The 24,410-nt window shown below is 41.0% G+C and overlaps 1 protein-coding gene across 1 annotated transcript in view; it reads right to left on the bottom strand.

Moving 5' to 3' along the window:
• LOC101739428 (CYFIP-related Rac1 interactor B) overlaps nt 1–24,410 on the bottom strand; it is a 49,723-nt gene that overhangs the window by 22,645 nt on the left and 2,668 nt on the right. The window contains exons 2-3 of the mRNA XM_004931519.5: nt 11,096–11,227; nt 8,083–8,360 (exon numbers count right to left, since the gene is read on the bottom strand). Coding sequence (XP_004931576.1) covers nt 8,083–8,360; nt 11,096–11,227 — 410 coding nt within the window. The remainder of the gene's footprint in view (nt 1–8,082; nt 8,361–11,095; nt 11,228–24,410) is intronic.

Here is a 24,410-nt window from a genome sequence, read left to right as displayed (position 1 = left end):
AAAATCTCGACGACAGAAGAAGGCTCCACACTCCGCGACGGGATGGCGCCACCAGTACGAGGATCTTCGAGAAAGTCGAGTCAACAGTCACAACGGCTGTTGCTTATGGCGCGCCTCAAGGAAGAGCATCTTCGCGCCAAAGAAGAACAAGCCCGACTCCAAGCAGAGCTCGCCGCCGCCCGCATCTCAACATTAGAAGCCGAAGCGCTCGTTGAAGAGGAGGAAGATGCGCGCACAACACTCACGGAGGACGAGAACGAGCAATCACAGCGCATCGATACATGGCTCAGTCAGCAACGATCGATCGCGCTACAGGGAGTCGAAGAAAGAGTAATGCAGTCAACACACGGATCACCAGCCACCATCGAACAACCGCAACTGGAACTTCCCGCACCAATAGAACAGCTGAAGCTACCGGCCCCTGCCGCGGCACCGATTGCCGCACCTGTCGCACCGAAGAGCGACATCGCCGAACTAGCAGCTGCCATCGCGACGGCCGCCCGCCAAGCCAGGCCCGGACCATCGCACCGGTACTACGGGGAGCTTCCAGTGTACAGTGGATCGCATCAAGAATGGCTCTCCTTCAAGGTCTCCTACGCCGAATCAGCGGACAGCTTCAGCGCCGCAGAGAACACTGCGAGACTTCGGCGTACGTTGAGAGGAAGAGCAAGAGAAGCGGTCGAAAACTTGTTGCTGCATTACACCGAGCCCGCCGAGATCATGCGGACTCTAGAATCGCGCTTCGGACGTCCAGAAGCAATCGCCGCAACGGAGCTGGAACGACTGCGCGCGCTGCCACGCTGCACGGACACACCGAGGGACATCTGCGTATTCGCGAATAAGGTGAACAACGTCGTCGCCGCTCTGAGGGCCCTCGACCGCGTACATTACATGTACAACCCGGAGCTCACCAACATCACATCAGAGAAGCTGCCGTCCACTCTACGCCACCGCTGGTTCGAATTCTCAGCGACTCAACCGGCGGGAGAACCGGACCTCGTCAAGCTGTCGCGCTTCCTGCAACGCGAGGCGGACCTGTGCAGCCCATACGCACAGCCGGAGCCAGAGACGAGAGTGGAGAACACCAGCGGTCGGCGGAAGATGGTGAATACGCCTCAGAGGACGCACACCACGCAAGCGAAGGAAGAGAGGAAATGCGCAGCATGTCAGAAGCCGGGGCACATCCCACAAGATTGTCCCGAATTCAAGAGAGCAGCAGCGAGCGCTGGGATACGGCGAAGCGCGAAAATTTGTGTTTCCGGTGCCTACGGTTCCGGTCCCGGGGACACGTGTGTAAAAAGAAGAAGTGCGGCGTCGACAGCTGTGAACGCACGCACCACGAGCTGTTGCATAAGAAGCCAGCATGGCAGAAGCCGAAGGAAAAAGAAGAGGCGGTCACCTCGACGTGGGCCGCAAGAAGTGCGACAGCCTACCTAAAGATGGCGCCAATTACTGTTATCGGACCGGCGGGAGAAGCAGATACATGGGCCCTGCTGGACGACGGGTCAACGATCTCGCTGATTGACGAAGACTTCGCGAGACGAGTGGGCGCCAAAGGACCGATCGAACCCCTCTTCATCACTGCCATCGGAAATAACAAGATAGACGCAACACGCTCACGACGCGTCCCGCTGAAGCTATGCGGACGCACGGGGGAACCGCAAGAACTGAATCTACGGACAGTCAACGGCTTAAAATTAACACCACAGCGACTGAACATCGAAGTCCTCGCGTCGTGCCATCACCTCACCGACCTCCGCCATCACTTCAAAACGAGCTACGCCTCGCCGAAGATCCTGATCGGCCAAGACAACTGGCACCTGCTGGTGACGGAGGAGATGCGGACGGGACGACGCGATCAACCAGTGGCGTCTCGTACTCCGCTCGGGTGGGTCGTGCACGGAGCACACCCGGGAGGCAAGAGACAGCGCGTCAACTTCGTGGCACACGCGACGACGGCCGACGCGAACATGGACGAAGCCCTCAGGCACTACTTCGCGATCGAGGGACTCACCGTCGCCGCCAAGACGCCAAAGAATGACCCAGACGAGCGCGCGCTGAAGATCCTGAGAGAGACCACTCATCAGCAACCCGACGGCCGCTACGAGACCGCACTGCTGTGGCGTGAGGAGGGCCTGAAGATGCCCAACAATTTCGAAGCCGCGCTAAATCGCCTGACGTCCGTAGAGAAGAAACTGGAGAAGGATCCAAATTTGAAAGAGCGCTACAAGCAACAAATGGACGCACTGGTAGCGAAAGGATACGCCGAAGTAGCTCCGTCAACGGGGACGAAGGACCGAACCTGGTACCTACCACACTTCGGCGTAACACATCCGATGAAGCCGGATAAGATTCGCATCGTGCACGATGCCGCTGCGAAGACTAGAGGGAAGAGCCTTAACGACTTCCTGCTCACCGGCCCGGACCTGCTGCAGTCTCTGCCTGGAGTGATGATGCGCTTCAGGCAGCACGCCGTCGCCGTCTCAGCGGACATCACAGAGATGTTCATGCAAATAGGCGTCCGAAGCGAGGACCGCGACGCGCTCCGGTACTTATGGAGGGAGGACCCTTCACAGGAGCCTACAGAGTACCGGATGAAATCTATAATCTTTGGCGCGACAAGCTCACCCGCGACCGCCATCTACGTGAAGAACGCCAACGCGGAGAAGTACCGACTGCAGTACCCGGACGCCGCCGACGCAATCGTACGCAACCACTATATGGACGATTACCTGGGAAGTTACCGGACAAGCGAAGACGCGATCAGGATCGCAAATGAGGTGAGGGCAGTACACCGGCAAGGCCATTTCGAGTTACGAAAATGGACCTCGAACAACGAGGAGGTACGGTGCCACATGACCGACGAAGCCCCACCTACAAGTGTGACGCTGTCCGATGGAACGGAAATAGAACGAGTACTTGGCCTGGTGTGGAGACCTGCTGAAGACGTCCTCGCCTTCAATCTGGACATGGCGCGAATCCCAAAAGAAGTCTTGGAGAGCAGCGCGCCTACGAAGAGACAGGCTCTGCGAATAATGATGTCCGTCTACGACCCCCAAGGCATCGCATCACCGGTCACTGTCGGAGCGAAGAAGATTCTGCAAGAGACGTGGCGCCGAGGGACGGCGTGGGACTCCCCCCTCGATGAAGACCTCTGCGCGATGTGGAGAGAGTGGATCGACCACTTAAGACGCCTGCGCGGCGTCTCAGTGCCGCGCTGCTATCCCGGCTACTCAGACGCCGCCAACCTCCAGCTCCACACATACGTAGACGCCAGTGAGTCCGCCTACGCCGCCGCGTTATACTGGCGCGCCGAAATGCCCGACGGGGAGATCAGGACCTCCCTCGTACTCGCCAAAGCCCGAGTCGCGCCCTTGAAACTCACCTCGATACCGCGCCTCGAGCTACAAGCTGCCGTGATGGGCAGCCGCATGGCCGCGGCTGTCACAGAGGAACACGACAGAAAACCAGACGCGAGAGTGTTCTGGACAGACAGCGCCACCGTATTGACCTGGCTGCGAACGGGGTCGAGGTCGTATCGACCGTTCGTCGCTCACCGCATTGCAGCGATAGAAGAGAACAGCACTGTGGAGGAATGGCGCTGGGTCCCCACGAAGGAAAATGTCGCCGACGACGCCACTAGAGAGCTACCCGTCGGCTTTGAAAGAAACCACCGCTGGTTCATAGGCCCGGAATACCTAAGACGGCATCCGGATGATTGGCCCGTACAACGGACTGCAAGAAGAGCAGAAGAGACGGGCGAAGAGAAGTGCGCAATGCTCGCCGTGAGCAGAGAGAGCCTCGGCGAAGCGATCCCGGACCCAAGACGCTTCTCCAAGTGGGAGAAGTACCTGCGTGCAACGGGGCGAATACTGCAATTCGTCGACCTATGCCGCAGAAGTCGCGAGCGCACTTATTACAAGAGGACCAGACGGAACCCGCGCTCGGACCCGACGTGGGAGAGAAATAGAAAGAAGACGACTTCGAAGACCCCGCTGAACACACCGCGGACGCCAGAGCAAGTAATCATTCAATGGAAAACTTTAGACGCCGACACGCTTCGACGCGCCGAGACGCTCATTTGGCGACAGAGCCAGCGGGCGGCCTTCGAGGAAGAAATTTTGACGCTCCAGCGAGGGAAACAAATATCCCCAGCGAGCCGACTGCGAAACTTGTCCGTAACTTACACGGACGGGATATTGAAAATAAACGGACGCATCGGCAACATAGAGGGAGCTGACGTCATCACCTCGCCCCTCGTGCTAGACGGATCCCGACGCGAAACGAGACTGATGATAGACTTCATCCATAGAAAGATGCACCACGCCGGAACCGAAGCCACGATCGCCGAATGCCGACAGTCGTACTGGGTCTTACGCCTACGCCCAGTGACACGGAGCGTGATCCACAACTGTCTTCCGTGTCGTATCCGCAAGGACACACCACCGCGTCCAGCCACGGGCGATCACCCACCGAGCAGACTGGCACACCATCGGCGACCATTTACATACGTGGGCCTCGATTACTTCGGGCCCTATCAAGTGACCACCGGCAGAAGCACCCAGAAGCACTACGTGGCCATCTTCACATGTCTCACTACGCGTGCGGTACATTTAGAACCGGCAGCGAGCCTCAGCACGGACTCAGCAGTGATGGCACTCCGGCGCATGATCGCGCGCCGGGGAGCTCCGACGGAGATATGGAGCGACAACGGCACCAATTTACGGGGTGCCGACAAGGAGCTGCGCCAAGCTTTGGACAAGGCGACTGAGCATGAAGCGAGCTTAAAACTTATCCAATGGCGCTTCATCCCACCGGGCGCGCCTTTCATGGGCGGCGCCTGGGAAAGAATGGTGCGGGCGGTAAAGGCCGCGCTCTCGGCCACGGAGCAGCCGAGGCACCCGACGCCCGAAATATTTCACACTCTGCTAGCGGAGGCAGAGTTCACAGTGAACAGCCGACCTCTCACCCATGTATCGGTGAGCGCCGACGATCCCGACCCTCTGACACCGAACCACTTCCTGCTGGGAGGCCCGGCGCGAGTCCCCGTGCCGGGCAAATTTGACGACGCCGACCTCATAGGGCGCGCACACTGGCGCGCAGCACAACGTCTGGCAGATGTGTTCTGGAGTCGCTGGCTCCGGGAGTACCTGCCCGACCTGCAGAACCGGCGGGAGCCCCACAGCCGCGGGCCCGCCCTGAAGATAGGCGACGTCGTGATAATAGCAGACGGAACGCTCCCACGGAACACCTGGCCACGTGGGATCATCCAGGAGGTTTACCCGGGGGCCGACGGCATCACTCGAGTGGTCGACGTGCGCACCGCCGGCGGTATATTGCGACGCCCGGCAAAGAAGATTATCGTGCTGCCCACGATGACCGCCGCTCACCAAGGAGGATGCAGCGACGTGAACGACGCTGCACGGCGGGAGGATGTTCGCGACGGACATAGATAGTTTTAAAAATAGATAGAAAACATAGTAAATATACGTTAAAATGGCTGTAAAATAATAGAAATGTCCGTAACAGATAAATGAATAGTATGTTAAAATAAGTTAAAGAATACATAGTTATAATAGGGAAATGTCCGTAAATAGTTAAATAGAGATATGTTCGCCAAGAACAGCGAAAATAAATAGACATCCAAATAAACGGATATGTTGTGAAATAATAAATGTGAATAGAGATAGTTAAAAATAGAAAAATAGATATAAGTTAATTTGTAAATGTTATTTTGTAAATAAAGATTGGTCCTCGTGGTCTTTAATTTGGCGTGGGAACGCAGGAGCGAGTCACAATACGGGCGACTAATAGAGCGACTAGGCAAACAATAGGCGAGCGAGGCGGCCGAGAGAACAATAGACGCCCACCGTGCTCGGACTCATAATAGCGCTGGCCGAGTGCGTGTGGGCGACCATAAATAAGGGGCCTACCTCGCTGCAAATTCAGTTCGAGACAGCGAGCCGACGAGTCAAGACCTCTCCGAAAGAAGAGGAGAGCGCCGTCGAACAAGAAAAGACTCGCTCCTACGCCCTGCGCCGGTCAAGCCACGAGGACCGTGTGAACGCCATACTTGAAGCCTTCGTTATTTTCCTCGAACCAATCCCAGCACCCGTTCCGCGACAGCCACTGCGGCAATACTCGAGCCACCACGTTTCAACGAGAGTAAGAAGTCTAAAAATCACACGTGGTGGCCGAAACCTGAGCGGTGGCCGTCCGGAATACATCTGTTGTAATTATATTAGTAATTTACTGGTGGTAGGACGTCTTGTGAGTCCGCGCGGGTAGGTACCACCGCCCTGCCTATTTCTGCCGTGAAGCAGTAATGCGTTTCGGTTTGAAGGGTGGGACAGCCGTTGTAACTATACTGAGACCTTAGAACTTATATCTCGAGGTGGGTGGCGCATTTACGTTGTAGATGTCTATGGGCTCCAGTAACCATTTAACACCAGGTGGGCTGTGAGCTCGACCACCCATTTAAGCAATAAAAAAAAAAGCTGGACTTTCAAAAATATGATGAGAAAAAAAACCTAATAAGTTATATTGTATCTCATGAACATAGTTGTGGTATTAACGAAATTTGCATAGATCAATGTATGGACGTAAAACATTATACTTTTTACTGATAGATTTAAAATAATAAAACCTTTAATTTTATAATTCTACTTTCAATATAACAAATCAAAAAACTGTCCTAGCAAACTGGACTAAATCTGATTAAAGTGTTATAGTTTTCACAGAATGCACAAGTTGACAATAGTCTTATTAATTTACTTTAGGACTATTCGTCTTGCGATTGAAAACCACATATATTTATATAAATATGTCCTTCAAGTTTCAACCAAGATTGGGTAGCCTGTTTAAATTAAAATAGTAACAAGAAAATCGACAAAGTACTTAGATGGTAAATAATAATTAATTTTGGTATTGTGAAATATAGGTCATCCGTAGTACAATCATCCAACTACTACATGTTCGTATTCATTTTCAATTATATTGTGCTTAGCGTTATTGTTACTTTCAATTCATTATTGCGTTTCATTTGCTTGTTCAGTGAAACGGCAGTCGGGCCATTTGAAAATCCGGTTTCGAGTAATCTGAGATTTACGTTCCTTCGTTCACCAAACTCTGGTAGTCCAAGCTCACAGTTTTAAACTGACCTATTTCGAAATCTGGTACACGCAGTCGAGCATTTGGTTTAGCACGAAAATAACATTTGTTAATTTCATTTATAAAGATCACGAATTTCATAATTAAACTTGTCTTCGTTCCGACGACTAATAGTTTAAGAGAAAATATTAAGTAATTAATTAACAATTAACAAATGGAGCAAGCAAGTCACCCTCTGGCAATCAAGAGACGGCAAGCGAAGTAGGGGTCGTCAAATCAGAAGATGGGAAGATGACTTGAAGCAGACAGCGGGACCATTCTGGCTGAGAGTAGCAAGGGATAGGACCCATTGGAAGGAATTGGAGGAGGCCTATGCCAAAAGGCACACCGAACTTAGGGACCTCTTTAACCCTATGTTTAGGAATAAAAAGGCTATTATTATTATAATTAATTGAGTGGATTTAATAATAAAACAAAATCTTCCAACCCGGCTGGTCACCGTGGAAGATTATGACCAAAAGTTCCTCTAAAGTTACAAAACTCAAAACCAACCTTAAAAACTTCGAAAATTCTCACAAAGCAAATTCGCCAATTAAAATTATAACATACAATGTCAGAACCCAGTCGTCACAAGACTATTAGAACTAGAAGAATGTTTAAATAAAACTAACTGTGATATCATGGGACTTTCCGGGAACAGAAGAACACAACACTTTCATATTTTGTTACATTGAAACTTCAGCCGGAACATATGGGGTGGGTGGGATGCATAATACACAAGTCTTTGGAGGAGGCCTTTACCCAAACTGGGATTTCTTGTTAACTTATAATTATTTTAATACACGTACTTATACTACTAACATAATTTAAACTACCTTGCTAATTAAAGTCATATTTGTTGTTTAATGTATTACTATAATCCACCGAAGATTTTAGAACAGAAATAAAAGACAGATAAAGATAAAAACTTACGGATTCTCAAGCATCCTCAAGCACACTTTTGCCATCGTGCTGAGTGTTTCAGTTGTATTCTCCAAGTCCTGTTGATTATCATTGACGAATTGACTAGTGGCTTCGGACAACACCTTCAACATCGGAGTGGCTTGAGCGTAGAACAATGACATTCTGTTGGCGACCTCTGCGGTTATGTGAGGCTCCTCGCCCGGTGGGAGGTCCGAATTAATGATGCCACCTCTCGAAACGCTTCGCCTGTAGTAGCTGAAGTCGTTCTGTATCGCCGGAGTTTTCATCTGCACGAAAATTTTTTAGTGACCAATGATAAATGACCCAGGATTATATTGATAACGTAAACAGTTTGGTAATGGATTCATCAATGAAGCAATTTCTATGCATAAATCTATTAGATATTACAAATTAAAACTACTATTGAAAACAAAAAAATATACTTGAACGAATTCTGAAAAGAATCAAGTGAAAAATTTGCATATTCAAACAAAAAAATTTAAAGTAGGTAATCACTAATGTATTATAATATTAGAGGTATTTGAATATGAAAATTGATTTATAAATTACAACAAGTTAAGACCCGATTCAAAGCTAAAATGTTGATGATTCAGATATCTGTTTCGCAATATGACAAAACAAAAGTGAAAGCCGTCGTCGTATTTGAAGATTCAGTTAAATAACATTGGACAATGAACGTAATTCATCCCGTTTTACAAAAGCTATACCAATATTTACGTATTGGAAAGAAGCTTTCTTTAAAGTTAAAATATGAAAAATCAAGTGTCAAGTGTGTCCGTGTTCAATACACTCTTTTAATACTTTATAGTATTACTTAACATTTATTTTTTTCTATTCAACAATAGTCGAAAAGAGTACATATTATATGTATCTCAAAAAAGGTTTTATATCAAGCGGACCTCAGAGATGCTTTGGATGACACCGTATGGTATTTAGAGCCTTTCAAGGACTCATCTTTTTCAACATAGTTTGACATGCACTATAGCGCTCGGGGATACTATTATTTTCAGAAGACTATATTCCTGTTCCTTTAATACAAATCTAATGAAACGAACAGTAATAAATACAATAACGAACTATTCACGGAGAAGTGACTCACTGAGGCCGAGGTCAGCCAAGCCTCACTTTCTACAATAGCTGACAAATTCACGAATCGCTACCCTTATCTGTCGCACCGAATGATTACTATTTAAATAATATTCTTTTTATATATTATATACAGTACAAAACGATATATTATGTACATCCATATTATATGAGATCGCAGAGCCAAAATTTTAGTAAGTAGCCGTAGTAACTATACTGAGACCTTAGAAGTGAACTCATATTTCTAGGTGGGTTGCGGCATTTATGTTGTGGATGTCTATGGGCTCCAGTAACCACTTAAAACCAGGTGGCCTAAAACAAAAATATTGACGAACGAATATTACGTCGAAGTAAAAAATCAAAGAAATTCGGGGAATGTGCTATAAATACTGTTTTGTAGTCACTTTTTTCTTAATAACAGACACTACATTTAGGAACATTAAACAAAAAAAAACAATTACTTTCTTTCAGAAACGTAAATATGTTTCGGTTTTTTTCTAAAAACAAACCGCAATTTACGAATTTGATTTCTATTTTTACACAAAAAGGTACATTGCGTTTATTATCTTTGTTTACAATATTACATACAACGTACTACTTGGCTTTTGTTCGCTACTACGGCTATCGACACAATGAATGGGTCAAAAGGGCTCAAAAGTAATTGCTGATTCAATTACACTAGAATACGAAGTGTCTTGAGATATGTATTATTATTGTTTTGCTTACGCTGTTATTCTCAATGGACATTAAAGAATTTGTTGAATAGTTCGTAGCAATTCAACTATGGCGCTGTGTCATGCGGTTCTTGCATATTTATACGCACGACTGCATCGTTCAAAGCGACTATAATTGGATATAGGACACACTTTAACGTTTACGACAACAAGACAAATGATTTTCGACACAGCTCGTTTATATTTGAGAATAATTCGTATCGTGATATTTTTGATCATGTCATTTGTATCGTTTTGAATCAACGTTATCTACGAAAAGCTGTTGATTATTATAAAAAAATATTCTAAAGATAATAAATAACGCGGACAATGTTCGTAAGGATAAATATATCCTTGAACGATATATATAAATCGGATAAAATTATTTTGAATTTCGAATTGAACCGCATTGCTTGTATTTTCTTGATGGAGATCATACATATTATTGGAAGACCATTAAAGTAACGGTAGTATGAAAATTTGCTACAAATTATTATTTAATTTATCAGGAACCTGAATTGCGTTAATGAAACTTTCAAGGTTACCACCACACACTAAATAAAGTTTTCCATAAAAATGTTTAAACGAATGAATCTCCGAACAAAATCATTAATTAACAAGCTCGGTGGGAGATCTTACTTTTATATTAGAACATTAACAATGTTTCCTTCTTATTTTATTACGTTTATATTATTATCCTTTATCCAGTAGTGGAGAAGTTTGATTGATAGTCATGATTTTTAAATTAATACGTGAAGCAAAAAAATTTGTACCCCTTTGTACGAAAATTGCGCGGACGGAGGAGAATGAAATTTTCCAGAGTTATAGCGAATTTAGAGAAGAAGTGCAGAATACTTATATTTTATTTAAATTATGCATTAATAACACATTAAATCAATAAAAAAAACATTACACACTCTACCATGTATTTGACACATACACACACACTCACAGATAAATACACTTTGTTTGTTGTCAAACTTTTGTTATTGCTTAAAGTCTGTGGTCAAATTGAGAATAGATTAATATTGTTTATCTTGAATATTATTTGTCTATAGTTTAGTTTTGACTAAATCTGGGATTATAGAAGTAAAGTCTCACAATAGAACCATAATAATGTTCGAAATTATAATTTCAATTAATTATAGTCGATTTTCGACTACGGCGGGACCACTAGTTGTTATAAATAAACAAGTACTTACTTTATATTCGTCGAATTTCAAAACGAACTCCAGTATCTCCGCGAACTGCTTGACAAGAGCTTGTTGTTGTTCAAGGTGTTGCGTGGGACTCATTGCACCTCCCACTAGGGAACCCAGCAATCGGGGCACCACCTGCCGCAGACATTATTATTTATAAACTTTATTAGTTACACGATTAACTATACCAATGCCGGTCCCAAGCCCGTATGAGAAAAGGGGAGGGTTGAGTTGGAGTTCGATCTTTACACCGTAAAATAGTCAACACCTAGAATATATGGCGGCGGTTAGTTAGCCGAACCCAAATAAAGTTTAGTGAACAACTAAATCTATACTAATATATAAATCTACAGTGGTTTTTACGGATGTTCCGTTATAACTATGAACCATGCATCCGATTGACTTGAAATTTGGTATCCATGTAGAAAATACATGTACTTAATGGATAGGCTCATATTTATATGAGTGTTGGACTCCCTACACCAGTTGCGGGGGAGTTAATGATGAGAATCTTTGTGGAAGTGAGAAATAATAATGTTTATTTTAAATGCCCAGCGAAGCGGACGGGTACAGCTAGTCTCTTCTAAAAGCACTGTCGTGGAGGGACGCGCGAACCCGCCATGTGTATTTGCCCAAGAAATATTCATGAGGCCGCGACCCTCAGCATTGAGGATTATCGACGCAAGGAGGAGGAGTTACACGATTAATGATACCGATGAAATAAGATAAGATTTTAACAAAACAGAAAACCGGGTTCAATCAAATAAAATGAGAATGACATTAATGTAAGCGAAGCAAAGGGGGCGTAATGCCATGCGCTGGTCCGATCAAATTAAGACAAAATTGTACTCCAGCATCAATGTCGCTATTAACTGCGTAGAGGACAGGAATGAATGGAGGAACATAGTCCGAACAAAAGTGTTCAGTAAAGGTTCCTCCCTCAGCACTGAACAGATGCAAGGAAGACGAGTTGCAGTCAATCAATTATGCATTAATAAGGAAAACCCCAAAATAATTGATCGGGAACTTGATAAAATTAAAAAGGGACATGTGCACTAGTTTTTAAATAAAAAAATAATCATCAAAATCGCTGGATATACAAAAAAGTTATGAAGTAAGTAACACTCAAAAAAAATTATAGTCGAATTGAGAGCTTCCTCTTTTTTTGGATGGCTGTTAAAAATAGCTTAAATGTGAAATTAAGTTGTCTATCTGATAATCGTTCATTTTTTATCAGCTCTGTGAACAATTTCTTTTCACACGTTATTTTTCGATATGAAATGTAAAATAAAAATACAACATAAATTGCGTTTCTAATTCTTTTACTATTTCGGTTTTTTTTAACTCCAGATTCAGATTATTAAATCAGAAATAAATTTATCAGATCAGTTTCCTGTCATTTATAACAGGAAACTCATGTAAGATCTCTAACATTAAAAAATACTTCGAACTACGAAGTACATACTGATGACATTTAATATCTCGACTTCTTGGACAATTTGAAATGAACACATTGTCCACATTGACTTTTGAAGTTCTTTTTTTTATTTTACCGAACCCTAATCTGGTTTCCGGCATTTATTCAGTTCCGTCGTTTTTACGATAACAAGATCTATTGTATATGTACATATAATTGTAATCAGTATTGTAAAAATATCGAATAGTTATTTAATAGATTTTACACATTTTTTCTCTCAATGTAATCTATATAAGCTTTTAGATTATTTATAGAACTAAATCAAAAAATAAATTGCAATAAAAAAATTCAAATCGCGAAAATTCGACGTTATGCCTTTTTGCAGACATTACCATTATTTTAGTGTCTGCTTTTTGTTGGATAAGCTCAATTGCTAGAACTATAGTAATCTATATTTCAATATTTAATCTATTGAGGTACCAGAAGGATGGAAGCCATTAATTGTAAAATAGTACTGACCAGTGAGTTTACAGGGCCTTAGCAGAACACTAACATCTACATATGTATTGAACTTTAATGTTAACGTAGTATATGTATTTTTATAAATACACAAAGACAAGAGAGAATTACAGTCCTTTATATAATGATGTAGATGAGCTGGTGTACTCCCAAGCCACATGGCGCTGGGTGCTTCGCGAAGCTTAGTCGTTACAAAGTAAATGCCGTCGCCGTTCTCGAGGCATATGTCAAGCATCTTGATAGTTTAGTAATACACCTGCCCCACTATTCAGATAATAATGGCCGAATGCTTCACGTATATTCGTTCCCACCAGCGCCTGGTTACAAAACGTCCGAAGACCAATTAATTAAATTATAAGGAAATAAGAAATTGATTCTGGACAGGATAATATTGGTACTCAGAATGAATTACAATATTCCCTAGCAGCTGCTGCCAATGTTATTTTTCGAATACCCGAGTGAACGACTCTTTTAGTGTCAAGTGGTATCCACACATATCACAAGGTGAATGCTGTCTCTTCAGACATACGACTCAAGTCTCAAATTTAAAAGAACTGTCCCACCCTCCAAGCCGGAACGCATTGCGGTTTGGCGGCCCAAATGGGCAAGCGCCTGTTACCGCTCATCCGTATTCCCTAATAAATGGCTGGACAGAATATTATCATTATTTTTCCTACCTAAGCTGATAGCCTAGAGAGGCTATATCGCCCGATTACGCTGATATCAGCGTAATCGGGCGAGTAAGTGAGCCCACAGGACTCAAGCCGGGAGTGTTGCTAACACTGGTCTTAGCAAGAGCAGTGTTTCGCAGAATCTACCATCGGATCGGAAACGCGACCCACTGAGAATATTCGGCGAGAAACTCAATGGGTTATTACCATTGTACGACTCCATAACTATGAATATTTAACAATTTATGACAGTTGATGCATAACAACGATGAAAGAGAAGGCGTTGCGAAATGTTCCAGACAATGCCAGGAAGCGATTGTTGTTTAGACGTCTATATAGTCGGGTTTTATGCTTACGAGAAAACCGTTCCCTTTTGTACATACATACCCACGTCCTTTTATTCATCACCAGATATCATGCATGTGCACTAAAAGCGATTTTTATGAAAACTAAGCTAGCTTTGGTACTTTACCTTTAGACTTTATTATTCTCAAGTTCTATTTAAACATACATTCGTTTTTTTATAATATTATTTTCAGATTATTATTATATCTTTTGTTTAGGAAGGTAAATTTTGTCCAAAATTGTTTCGAAGAATTTTTTTTCTGAATTGAAGGATAATGGAAATGTTGGAATTTCATTAGAATTATAGCTTTCATAGCAAAATGAAAATCGAATCCAAACAACCGAAGCAATACGGACCGATTACATTAAAATTCAATGATTACTCGAACTTATTTTCTTTGCTCTTCTAAAATGATGATCTTTTAAAAAGTTTCGTGTTTATCATTTTACTTTGCAACATCGTTAAGCACTAATAAATAATAGTTGTAATAAATAACTCAGTAAAATCCGATTAAAAGCTTTTGCTTATAGCTCAATATAAAACTGTTGCAAGCTGAAAAAATAAATAAACAAAAAGTTATTACATTTCAATTATAACTATTAGAGATTATTTAGTAAGCCCTAACGATGTTGAATACGTTGATTGATTTATTGCTTCCTTATGGTTGACGGTAGTCCATGACTCATCATGTTTACAGTAACCTACTTAAAGTTGTTTTCATATAAGCTGGAGAAACTATAGTACAAAAGATGATTAATTTATACAATTATCATTTTATTACAAGAGCTTGGTGCATTGCGTTTTATTAAGTACACGAATTACCCATCCTGGTGGCAAAATCACATTATTGACCTTATGTGAACTTCTGTTTTGCAACTGCTTCCTTGGTCTTGGTTAGGGATCGCTGTGATCCTCCGTCTATTAGATTGGAAAAATAAGGCCCATGGAGATTATGCTTGGTGTTCCAAACATTTGTTTTCGGAACATGGAGGACTAATTCCGCAGTCAATGTTGACTGGATTGTGGCTTTCGGAAGGAAGTTCCTATTGTAATATCTAAGTACTGATACGAATCAGTTAGGGTTAATTCGCCTACAATGCCTATATAAACTCAATTACTCAATGACCTTGGAAATAATATAAATTATTTCTCTGCAACATTACGAAGATGCAAACCGATTTTTTCTGCGCGTAACAACAAAAAGCCTACGTCGCGTCATTACGACGACTATTTACACTTTACCATATTTAAAAAGTATTAAGTCACGCGAGTAAAACAAATCATGTTATTGATAATAGAAAGATAAGAATGAAGGAAATTCATGCTACACGGGTCGCCGAGCGTAACATTTGCAAAAGATATTGTGATTACGAAAGCCTTGCTCGTTCCCGACTTTTTACGGATGTTAGGCAACATACAAATTAACATCTTGATTTGTTAAGGTTGAAGAAACTAAGGTTATAATATAATAATCTATTAAAATATTATTTCATTTGCTGATGCATATTCCAACTATCACATTATTTTTTATGATCAAATATCATGCTCTGTCCTAATCTACGCAAAACAATTCGATGTTTCACAGTAAAACTAAATAGTGTGATTCATAGACACAAAATGGCGGTGATTCATAGATCCCAGGATGTTATTCCTGCGTTTTTTTTTAAGTATGACTCTCATCCCTGTGCGTTCAGGACAATTCTACTTCCAGCTAATGATGACTTAATCCAGCATGTAGCATTATTTCCCTTCCTAAATAACACGCGTTGTACAATGAATATTAAATGCGAGGAGTCAGTACTCCGAGTGATCCAACTTTCAAGGTTACATTGAATTTATTAAGACTGACAAGAAAATTGGTCAACGAAACAAATAGGTAGATAAGATTTCAAATTATTATCACTAAGGTCATATTTGAAATCATTTCCTTTTGCTGTTGTTTTTTTAATGTAGTTATAAAATGGAACGTACATGTTATCACTTTTATATGTGTTTTTATGTATCTCATATGTGTTTTGTGTTATTTGCTGACCGCTTTTGAAGACTCATCATTCAACTATCTCGCTCTTCAGTCCCGAACCTGTGATAACATGGCGGTTTTTATTGATTGTCGGGGATGTATCGTAAGACTGCACGAGCAGTTACTCCCATCCTGCCTATTTCTCGAAGCAGTTATGCGTTCCAGTTTGAAGGGTGGAACGGTGTTTAGACTTTAACTAAATCTAATGTTGGCGTTAATGTTGTAAGCGGTAGCCACAATAAAAATAATTATTCACAACACCGCTTTAATGTTGGATATATGGGAAGCGGTAAAGTAAGATGACCTAGAAACAGGGGCAGGTGAACATGGTTGTTGTAGGCCGAGGTATGCGGAGTCACACACCTGTATCTAATAACGGCTATCTTAATTTTCTTGCTGGAAAAATAGGAAGCAAAAGGACAATAACATTAACGCGCCCTGTCCCTATCTACCACTGAAACACAGGTAGTTATATTCAAATTAATTTTGAATTAGATTATCAACTCAATGAATTAATGATATTAGCGTAACTAAGGGTCTGGTGTCAGCATTCTAAAACTTAAAACTTGTAATGTTAGCTTAATTATGCACAACCCGTTGCATTCCTGACAACCTTCTTAATGAATAAATTGACATTACAAAAGCTATAAAACCAAGCTGCAATCCACAATCGAGCGCGATCAGTGTCGGTGCGTCCGTAATTAAATTAACACCATTTACCGACCAATTGCGAGATTTGAGCAATAAATTTAGACAGATGTTAAGCGCAGTTAAGTAGGCGAGGATCGACCCGTGCCGCGTGTGTCATTTTGTTTATTTATAGACTTACCGTTAACACAATGCCCAATGTAAAGTTCAATGAAGCGTGCAACGGTCTTTTTCTAATATCGTTAGTTAGTTATTTAAAAAAATGACCAACAATGTACATAAGTAATTAATGTTTTAATAAATTAGACGTAATTTATAGTCATAAAATCGATTTACAGTATCTTGAGAAAAAATATTGCAATTGTTTAGAAGAAAGCATGCGTTATTATGAAGAGTGCAATGCTCGGCACGCACCATTTAGTTTTGTTCCACATTGCGACCACCGCCTACTGTAATTAAGCCCGTTCTTGTCTATTTGACGAGAATGTCTGAAGATTCACGACTAATTATAATTTTTAAAACGTTGATTAGATACCTTGGCAGGCACTTAATCTCATTTGCATCTAGGTCTTAAATATATTAAAGACACCCTTAACCTCTACTAGGTTAATTGATCTTGTTCATTGCATGGATGCCAGTTTTTATTTATTAGATAGGTTGATGAGTTCACGGTACACCTGTTGCTAAATGGTTACCGGAGCCCATAGATATCAACTACGTAAATGCCGCCATCCACCTTGAGACATGAGTCTAAAGTTTCAGTTTTTACCATTTTTTACAGTAAAACGGCTGCCCCACCCTTCAAACCGAAAGGCATTATTGCTTTACGGCAGAAATAGGATGCTGGTACCTACGCGTGCGGAATCACAAGACGTCCGTCCTACCCTCAGTAAAGTTTTATTTATTTACATAGTAGAAAAAACTATAATTTGATAGATTTTCTTGATTTTCGCGAGTCGCCAAGGTGTTCGGTCGTATTACAGCGAACGTAGATATAATTAAATATACTTTAACCGTTAATTGTCGCATTTTTGTTATTTTCGTTTCACGGACTTAAGCGTATGCGACTGACTACGTACTCAAATAATGTAAAGTCTACAAAACTCCGAGAAGAATATATGAAAGTGAGTAAATGTAAAAAGCGATATTAATCCGTATAAGTAGTTTTACTTGTATAATTATGTAGTCACAGTAGCTGAAGAATTCATGCATTTGACAGTTTCACGTGCAAACACTACGTTTAGTCCACAAATCCCGTCCGCGAGAAGCTAGAATAGTCCGTTAGGCTACCAGCAAATAGGTAGGGGAAAAAAAGTCTACAAAACTTTTTTTTTCCTACCCATGCTGATAGCCTTGAGAGGCTATTTCAGCTTCGACTTGACGTGTGGGTGACCTGACGGGGCTCAAACCGGAAGTGTTTGGGTGTCAAAGCTCCAGGTCTTCAAGGAATAAATCAATAATGAATTCAAACAGTACAATATTAAATGTATGGCTACATACAAAACAAACAGGTGCAGTAAAATTCAAACGTTTCGGCTTCCACCGGGAATGGTCGGTGTTTGGAAGTAAAACGTGATGTTTCGAGACTTTTCGGAGCGACGCATAAACAATGCACGGAAACCGGAAACTTTTATGAACACGTTCTCTTTTCAGCGGGCAGCTGAGCCCCGAGGCTTTTACGAAATGCATTCTATTATAAAATTGTATGACAACATCCCTGAACAACCTCTCAAAAATATCTTTTATATGAGGGTAATCATAAGACTATTATTTTATTATACGAAACTTTTGTTGTTCTCTCGTGTTACTCATAATTTTAAATGAACTAGCGGTCGCCCGGTAGTCGAAATTCAACTATAATTATAAGTTTGAACATTATTATAGTTCTATTGTCAAAGACTTTACTTCTATGATCACAGATTTCGTTAAGGCTACACTATAGACAAATAATATTAAAGAAAAACAATATTAATCTATTCTCAACTTGACCACAGACTTTAGCAATAAACAAAATAGTAGGTATGCGTGTGTGTTAAATGCATATCAGTGTGTGTAATGTTTTCTATATTGGTTTAAGGTATTTTTTATGCATTATTTAAAAAAAAATTGCATTGTGCACTTCTTCTCTATATTCTCTATAAGTGTGGGATATTTCATACTCCTCTGTCCGCGCAATTTTGGTAAAAAAGGATACAAAGTTTTTGCTTCACGTATTAATATATAGATGATTCTATTAAAATTCTCTTAACTGTGAATTCTTTTGCAAATTTTCCGAGTAAGTACCCATGATAATGTCATCCTCACACAGACAATTCTCGAATCCCGCGAAGAATTTTATCTGTAGTCGCCGATTATGGAAATGACACGAGGAATTAAATTTAATGAAGAATATTTAACGACAAGGCGCAGGTGCGGCAGTCTTTTCTCCATTTATAGAACATCCTGTCCTCAGTTGTTATTCTTATTGGAATTATTTAAATTTCAGAACATATTATAAATGTCAGAATCCACTTTATTTAGTTAACGTTTATGTACGAATAGTTTCACGTCTCTTGAATAAACCAACATATGTATTTAATACACCTGTTTCATTTGCTACGTTAGCATGTGGAATGCTTATCAAAATCCCTGGAAGATTTAATATTTGTTCCGTGTCCTATACACACACTTAACGGTAGGCAGCGGCTTAGCTCTGCCCCTGGCATTGCTGAAGTCCAAGGGCGATGGTAACCACACACCTTCAGGCGTGCCGTATGTTCGACTGCTTACAAGGGCAATAAAAAAACCAGTATCATTACATAGTATAAAACAAAGTCGCTTTCTCTGTCCGTATGTATGCTTAGATCTTTAAAACTGCACAACAGATTTTTTTTAATAGATAGTGATTGAAGAGGAATGTTTATATATATACTTAATAACATCCATAAAATAGTGGAGAAATCAATAATAAATTACAGTTTCCGAAGCAAAGCTAGGGCGGGTCGCTAGTAAATAATAAAACAAATAACAAAAGAGTTGTTCGTCTCATTTTTATAGTACAGCGTTTGCCCAACCCTTTAAGCTGGTACGCATTCCCGGTAGAAATAGGCTGGTAGTACCTACACGTGCGGGCCCTATCACAAAATTCAATTGAAGGACTAAATTCAACGCTAACCTTCCGTTGGTAATGTTTGACTGACATTATATTATTCCATTGTCACTAATAAGGCGAGAACATACGCATTGTATTGGAAACCGCGCAAGGTGTCCTTACGGGTTTTAGATGATTTGGATGACAAAACTACGGTATTATATGCAAGAATTCCAGCTACCATCTACGGTACAGGATAAAATATGATATTTACCCAATAATATTTTCTTTATTTGTTAAGGAAAATATATTATAATATAATTGAATGTAAAACATTGTAATTAATCAAGTTATAAGGAAGGAAACAGCTAATGTATGCAGAGCATTGGCGATTTCGATAGATGTTGGACGTTGGCAACAAGCTTTGTAATTAGATGGGTGGACGAGCTCACAGCCCACCTGGTGTTAAGTGGTCACTGGAGCCCATAGACATCTACAACGAAAATGCGCCACCCACCTTGAGATATAAGTTATAAGGTCTCAGTATAGTTACAACGGCTGCCCCACCCTTCAGACCGAAACGCATTACTGCTTCACGGCAGAAATAGGCATAGCGGTGGTACCTACCCGTGTGGACTCACATGAGGTCCTACCACCAGTAAAATGTAATTCATAAAATTTCGATAGCGTAATAAATAATAGTATTCGCCCAATGATCTGAATTCGGCCGTAATAAGTGACACTTCTAGATTTAGATTTCACAAATCGTATTTTTGTCGGAAATTGGTTTTAAAGGTTTTGATTTTATTTTAAAATTCTAACATTTTTCCATAACAAGGTGAAAAAAAGCTAACATTATTGAAAACACTAAAGCTCATCACTAAAGCTACGCTTATCAACCGATCGTAATGTTTACGTTGTATTACTAGTAATAAATGAGTATCGTTTAATAAAACTAATAAATCTGCAACATTATACTGACACACGAACTGCATTATTGTTGAATTATTGAAAGCGAGGCAGATAATGTACGTACGTAATGTATGTTGACGCGGGTCGTGCCCAATAAAATGCCTAATCTATGGTAACAATGCCCCTGGAAATAAACGATGAAGCATTTCTCACGCGAGTAGTGATTGTTTTGATTGGATGATTGTGGCGTACTGTGTACAAACGAGGAGGGAACAAAACAAAAAATGTGTATACGTATGATGGGTTAACTAAGGTCGAATATCAATAGCTTTTACTAAATGGTAACGTAATGGGGAGTCTTATATTTTTTACGGATTTAAAGTTAGCGTAATATCTCAAGTTTGAATCGCATTTTGGTATTTTGGATCTAAACACAAAAATAAATGTTGTGAAAAACTTCAAACCTCTACTACCTACTGGTAGTAATCTCGAGGGGTTATACTAGCTTCACCGAACATGTGGGCGAACTCACAGGGCTCAGCCTGGGAGACTGCTACCATCTGCTCTAGCAAGAGTGGTGTTTCGCTGAATCTACCACCGGATCAGAATCGCGACCCTCTGAGAAGATTTGGCGAGAAGCTCAGAGGGCTCAGATTACGTGATTTCGGCCATTTGTATTAACTGGTTTAGCTCGCCATCTATATACTATCAAGATCTTAATCAGGACTACATATAGTACGTATTATATTATATATTTTTACCAAAACAGAAACGGTACCTAGTGTACAAAGATTCAAATAATAGTGAGAAGCGGACGACACATCTGTTTGTTCGTTAAATTTATGGCATACACCCATTTGTTGAAGACTTCTCTGGCGTCATCTATTGTACGCGGCACTATGAAAATAAACTTCCGTGACGCGTCAGCAACAACTGCACTAAGATTCAAGTGAAATCGGATAACACACATGAGCGGCAAACAAAAAATCATATTTTGGTTGTTTGGGGTGCGCGCTACGTTTTGTCCTTAGGTACTCAAAACACGAAGTAAAAAGATAATGTTCGCTGTCGGGATAAGTGTGAGTAAATGTTTGCACTACTGTATGGAGTATAGCGCTCGTGATTACCGACCGGTAGGCGGGTTTATGTTGACCAAATAAAGCCGAGGGTTAGTTAGGGGTATGGGGATCACGGGTTGTGAATTCAATGGAATCCTTTATATTTATTTAGGTTATTTTAGCTGTCAATTATATTTTGCGTGCTGTTTGATACAAAAGGGCGAGATTTCAATTTTAAATTTCCGTAGTTGGGCACGAGAGCAATATTCAGGGCGGCTGGACATAATCTGTGTGGGCTCACAGTACGCCCAATGACCAGTTACCATTTAAATTAAGGAAACAGGATATCAACTATCAGACTAACTCGTCAACTTTACGTCACCTACGTTTGATAACGTGACATTGTGCTATACGAGGGTGCAGTCGTGAATTGACGGGGAGGCCTATGTCGAGAAGGGACACTAGTGGGCCGAAGATTTAAAAAAGTCTTCGAATACGAAATACTTGTGATGACGGTGAGGTATTTAACATTACTTCCACGATTCACATTTTTATATGCATTTTAGGATTTTACTTTTAAATAAATAGGTGATCTCTGGGTCTACGATGGGTTACCTTTATTTTATGTACTGTGTGTCTCGTGGGGAATATTTTGAAATTTTACTCGAAATGATGAATGAAGAAGAGTTTATCGATGCTATCTAGAAATGGTTACCACCAGTGGCTATGAAATGAATTCTCTACGGTATTTTTCGAGCTCCATGACATTATCTTCTTCAAATGAAGAGTCACAGCTTGGCTGGCGAAGGTGATTACTTAAAGTCAGATGTACCGTATACTAATCTGTCTCTAAAGGCAACAAAAATAGCGATAAAATTTGTAATTATCCGAGTTTTACTGTGATAGTGGGCGTAACCTTTCTCGATGCAGCTTTCACGGAGCCTTGAACACCCTCACGTGTTTCTCTCGTATTTATTAATAAAATAACTGAGCCAATGAACATGTTTATATGATGTCATTCTGGTGTAAAGTTTCAAGTTCACGGTTTATTTGAACAATGTTTATATTTGTGCAAGGTTAAACTCGGGTGCATACTTTACGTCCCTTGCGATCCTCTCCGGACGGGCGCCGATGTGTGCTGACAATGCGCATACCTTTTCTTCCAATTTTTGCAAATTAAGTACCGGTATGAACGTGTGCTGCGAAGCCTAATCTTAAAAGTTCATATCTAGAAATATTTCTGACTAATTGAGCTATCTCGTCACTGAGTTATCAGTACGAAAATAAAGTTGGTTTCCGCTGACGACTAGATTGAACTACATTGACAAAACATACACAGAATGACTTCTCATTCGATTTGGAATAGTTTGTCATACTTATTCTAATTCTATAATTTTAATAAGTGCATATCTCAGATTTTAAATGTTTCCTATAATGTAAACTGTATATTGGGTCAGTTGTCATGTTAAAATAAAATGGTAAAACGGATCAGGTAATACAGTATTTATTATGTATCCGCAATTTAATTTTTTTGTAAAATATTGTAACTTTATCTATTAATTGCTTAACCAATTTTTTTCTACGTGGTTTTAACATTCATTTATAAAACCAAAGTTAGTCATTTCTAAAATTAATTTTAACATGTATATGTGGTCAGCTGCAGAATTGCATGTATATCTTAATTTGTATTATACTTACTGATGATATAATACTTACTAATATGATTTTTTTAAAGTAATACCACTGCCATTTTTTTATTTTTATTTTTTTGCTTAGATGGGTGGACGAGCTCACAGCCCACCTGGTGTTAAGTGGTTACTGGAACCCATAGACATCTACAACGTAAATGCGCCACACACCTTAAGATATAAGTTCTAAGGTCTCAGTATAGTTACAACGGCTGTCCCACCCTTCAAACCGAAACGCATTACTGCTTCACAGCAGAAATAGGCGGGGCGGTGGTACCTACCCGTGCGGACTCATAAGAGGTCCTACCACCAGTAATTACGCAAATTATTTTTTGCGGGTTTGATTTTTATTACACGATGTTATTCCTTCACCGTGGAAGTCAATCGTGAACAATTGTTAAGTACGTATTTCATTAGAAAAATTGGTACCCGCCTGCGGGATTCAAACACCGTTGCATCGCTATATACGAATGCACCGGACGTCTTATCCGGAGGTTTGGTCATTTATTGAAGTCATGTGATCATTTAAATATCCTTTTCTTGATATGGTAGTTGATAAAAGACAACAGAATTTAGATTTATAAATATTGCTATCTCAACGTTTAATTTGATAATATTTTTTGAAGTGTTAGACTAGTTTTATTTAAACTACGTCTCTATTCTGTGATATCATGTTTAATATTTGCTGAAGTGTATGTATATCTACTAAGCCCCTAAAGTCAGTTGAATTAGTATCACGGTTTCGTACTTTTCAGAATTTAATGATTACAAACTATGTAAGTGATGACTTTGCAATTTAAATAATATTACCTTCCATGAATAATAGTCTATCTGGCTATCACATAATGCCAACTCATAGTAAATCATATGTCAATTCAAACAGTTAAATAACTACTGTTATGATCCCAATTCCTAATGAAATGTTATCCCTATCATCAGAACTATAGGCAATCTCTTTTCAATAATTAT

This window comes from Bombyx mori, chromosome 11 (assembly GCF_030269925.1).
Source record: "Bombyx mori chromosome 11, ASM3026992v2".
In the NCBI taxonomy this organism is placed as follows: domain Eukaryota; kingdom Metazoa; phylum Arthropoda; class Insecta; order Lepidoptera; family Bombycidae; genus Bombyx; species Bombyx mori.
Note: the sequence above shows the minus strand (reverse complement) of the source record. Positions and strands in the feature narration are given on the sequence as shown.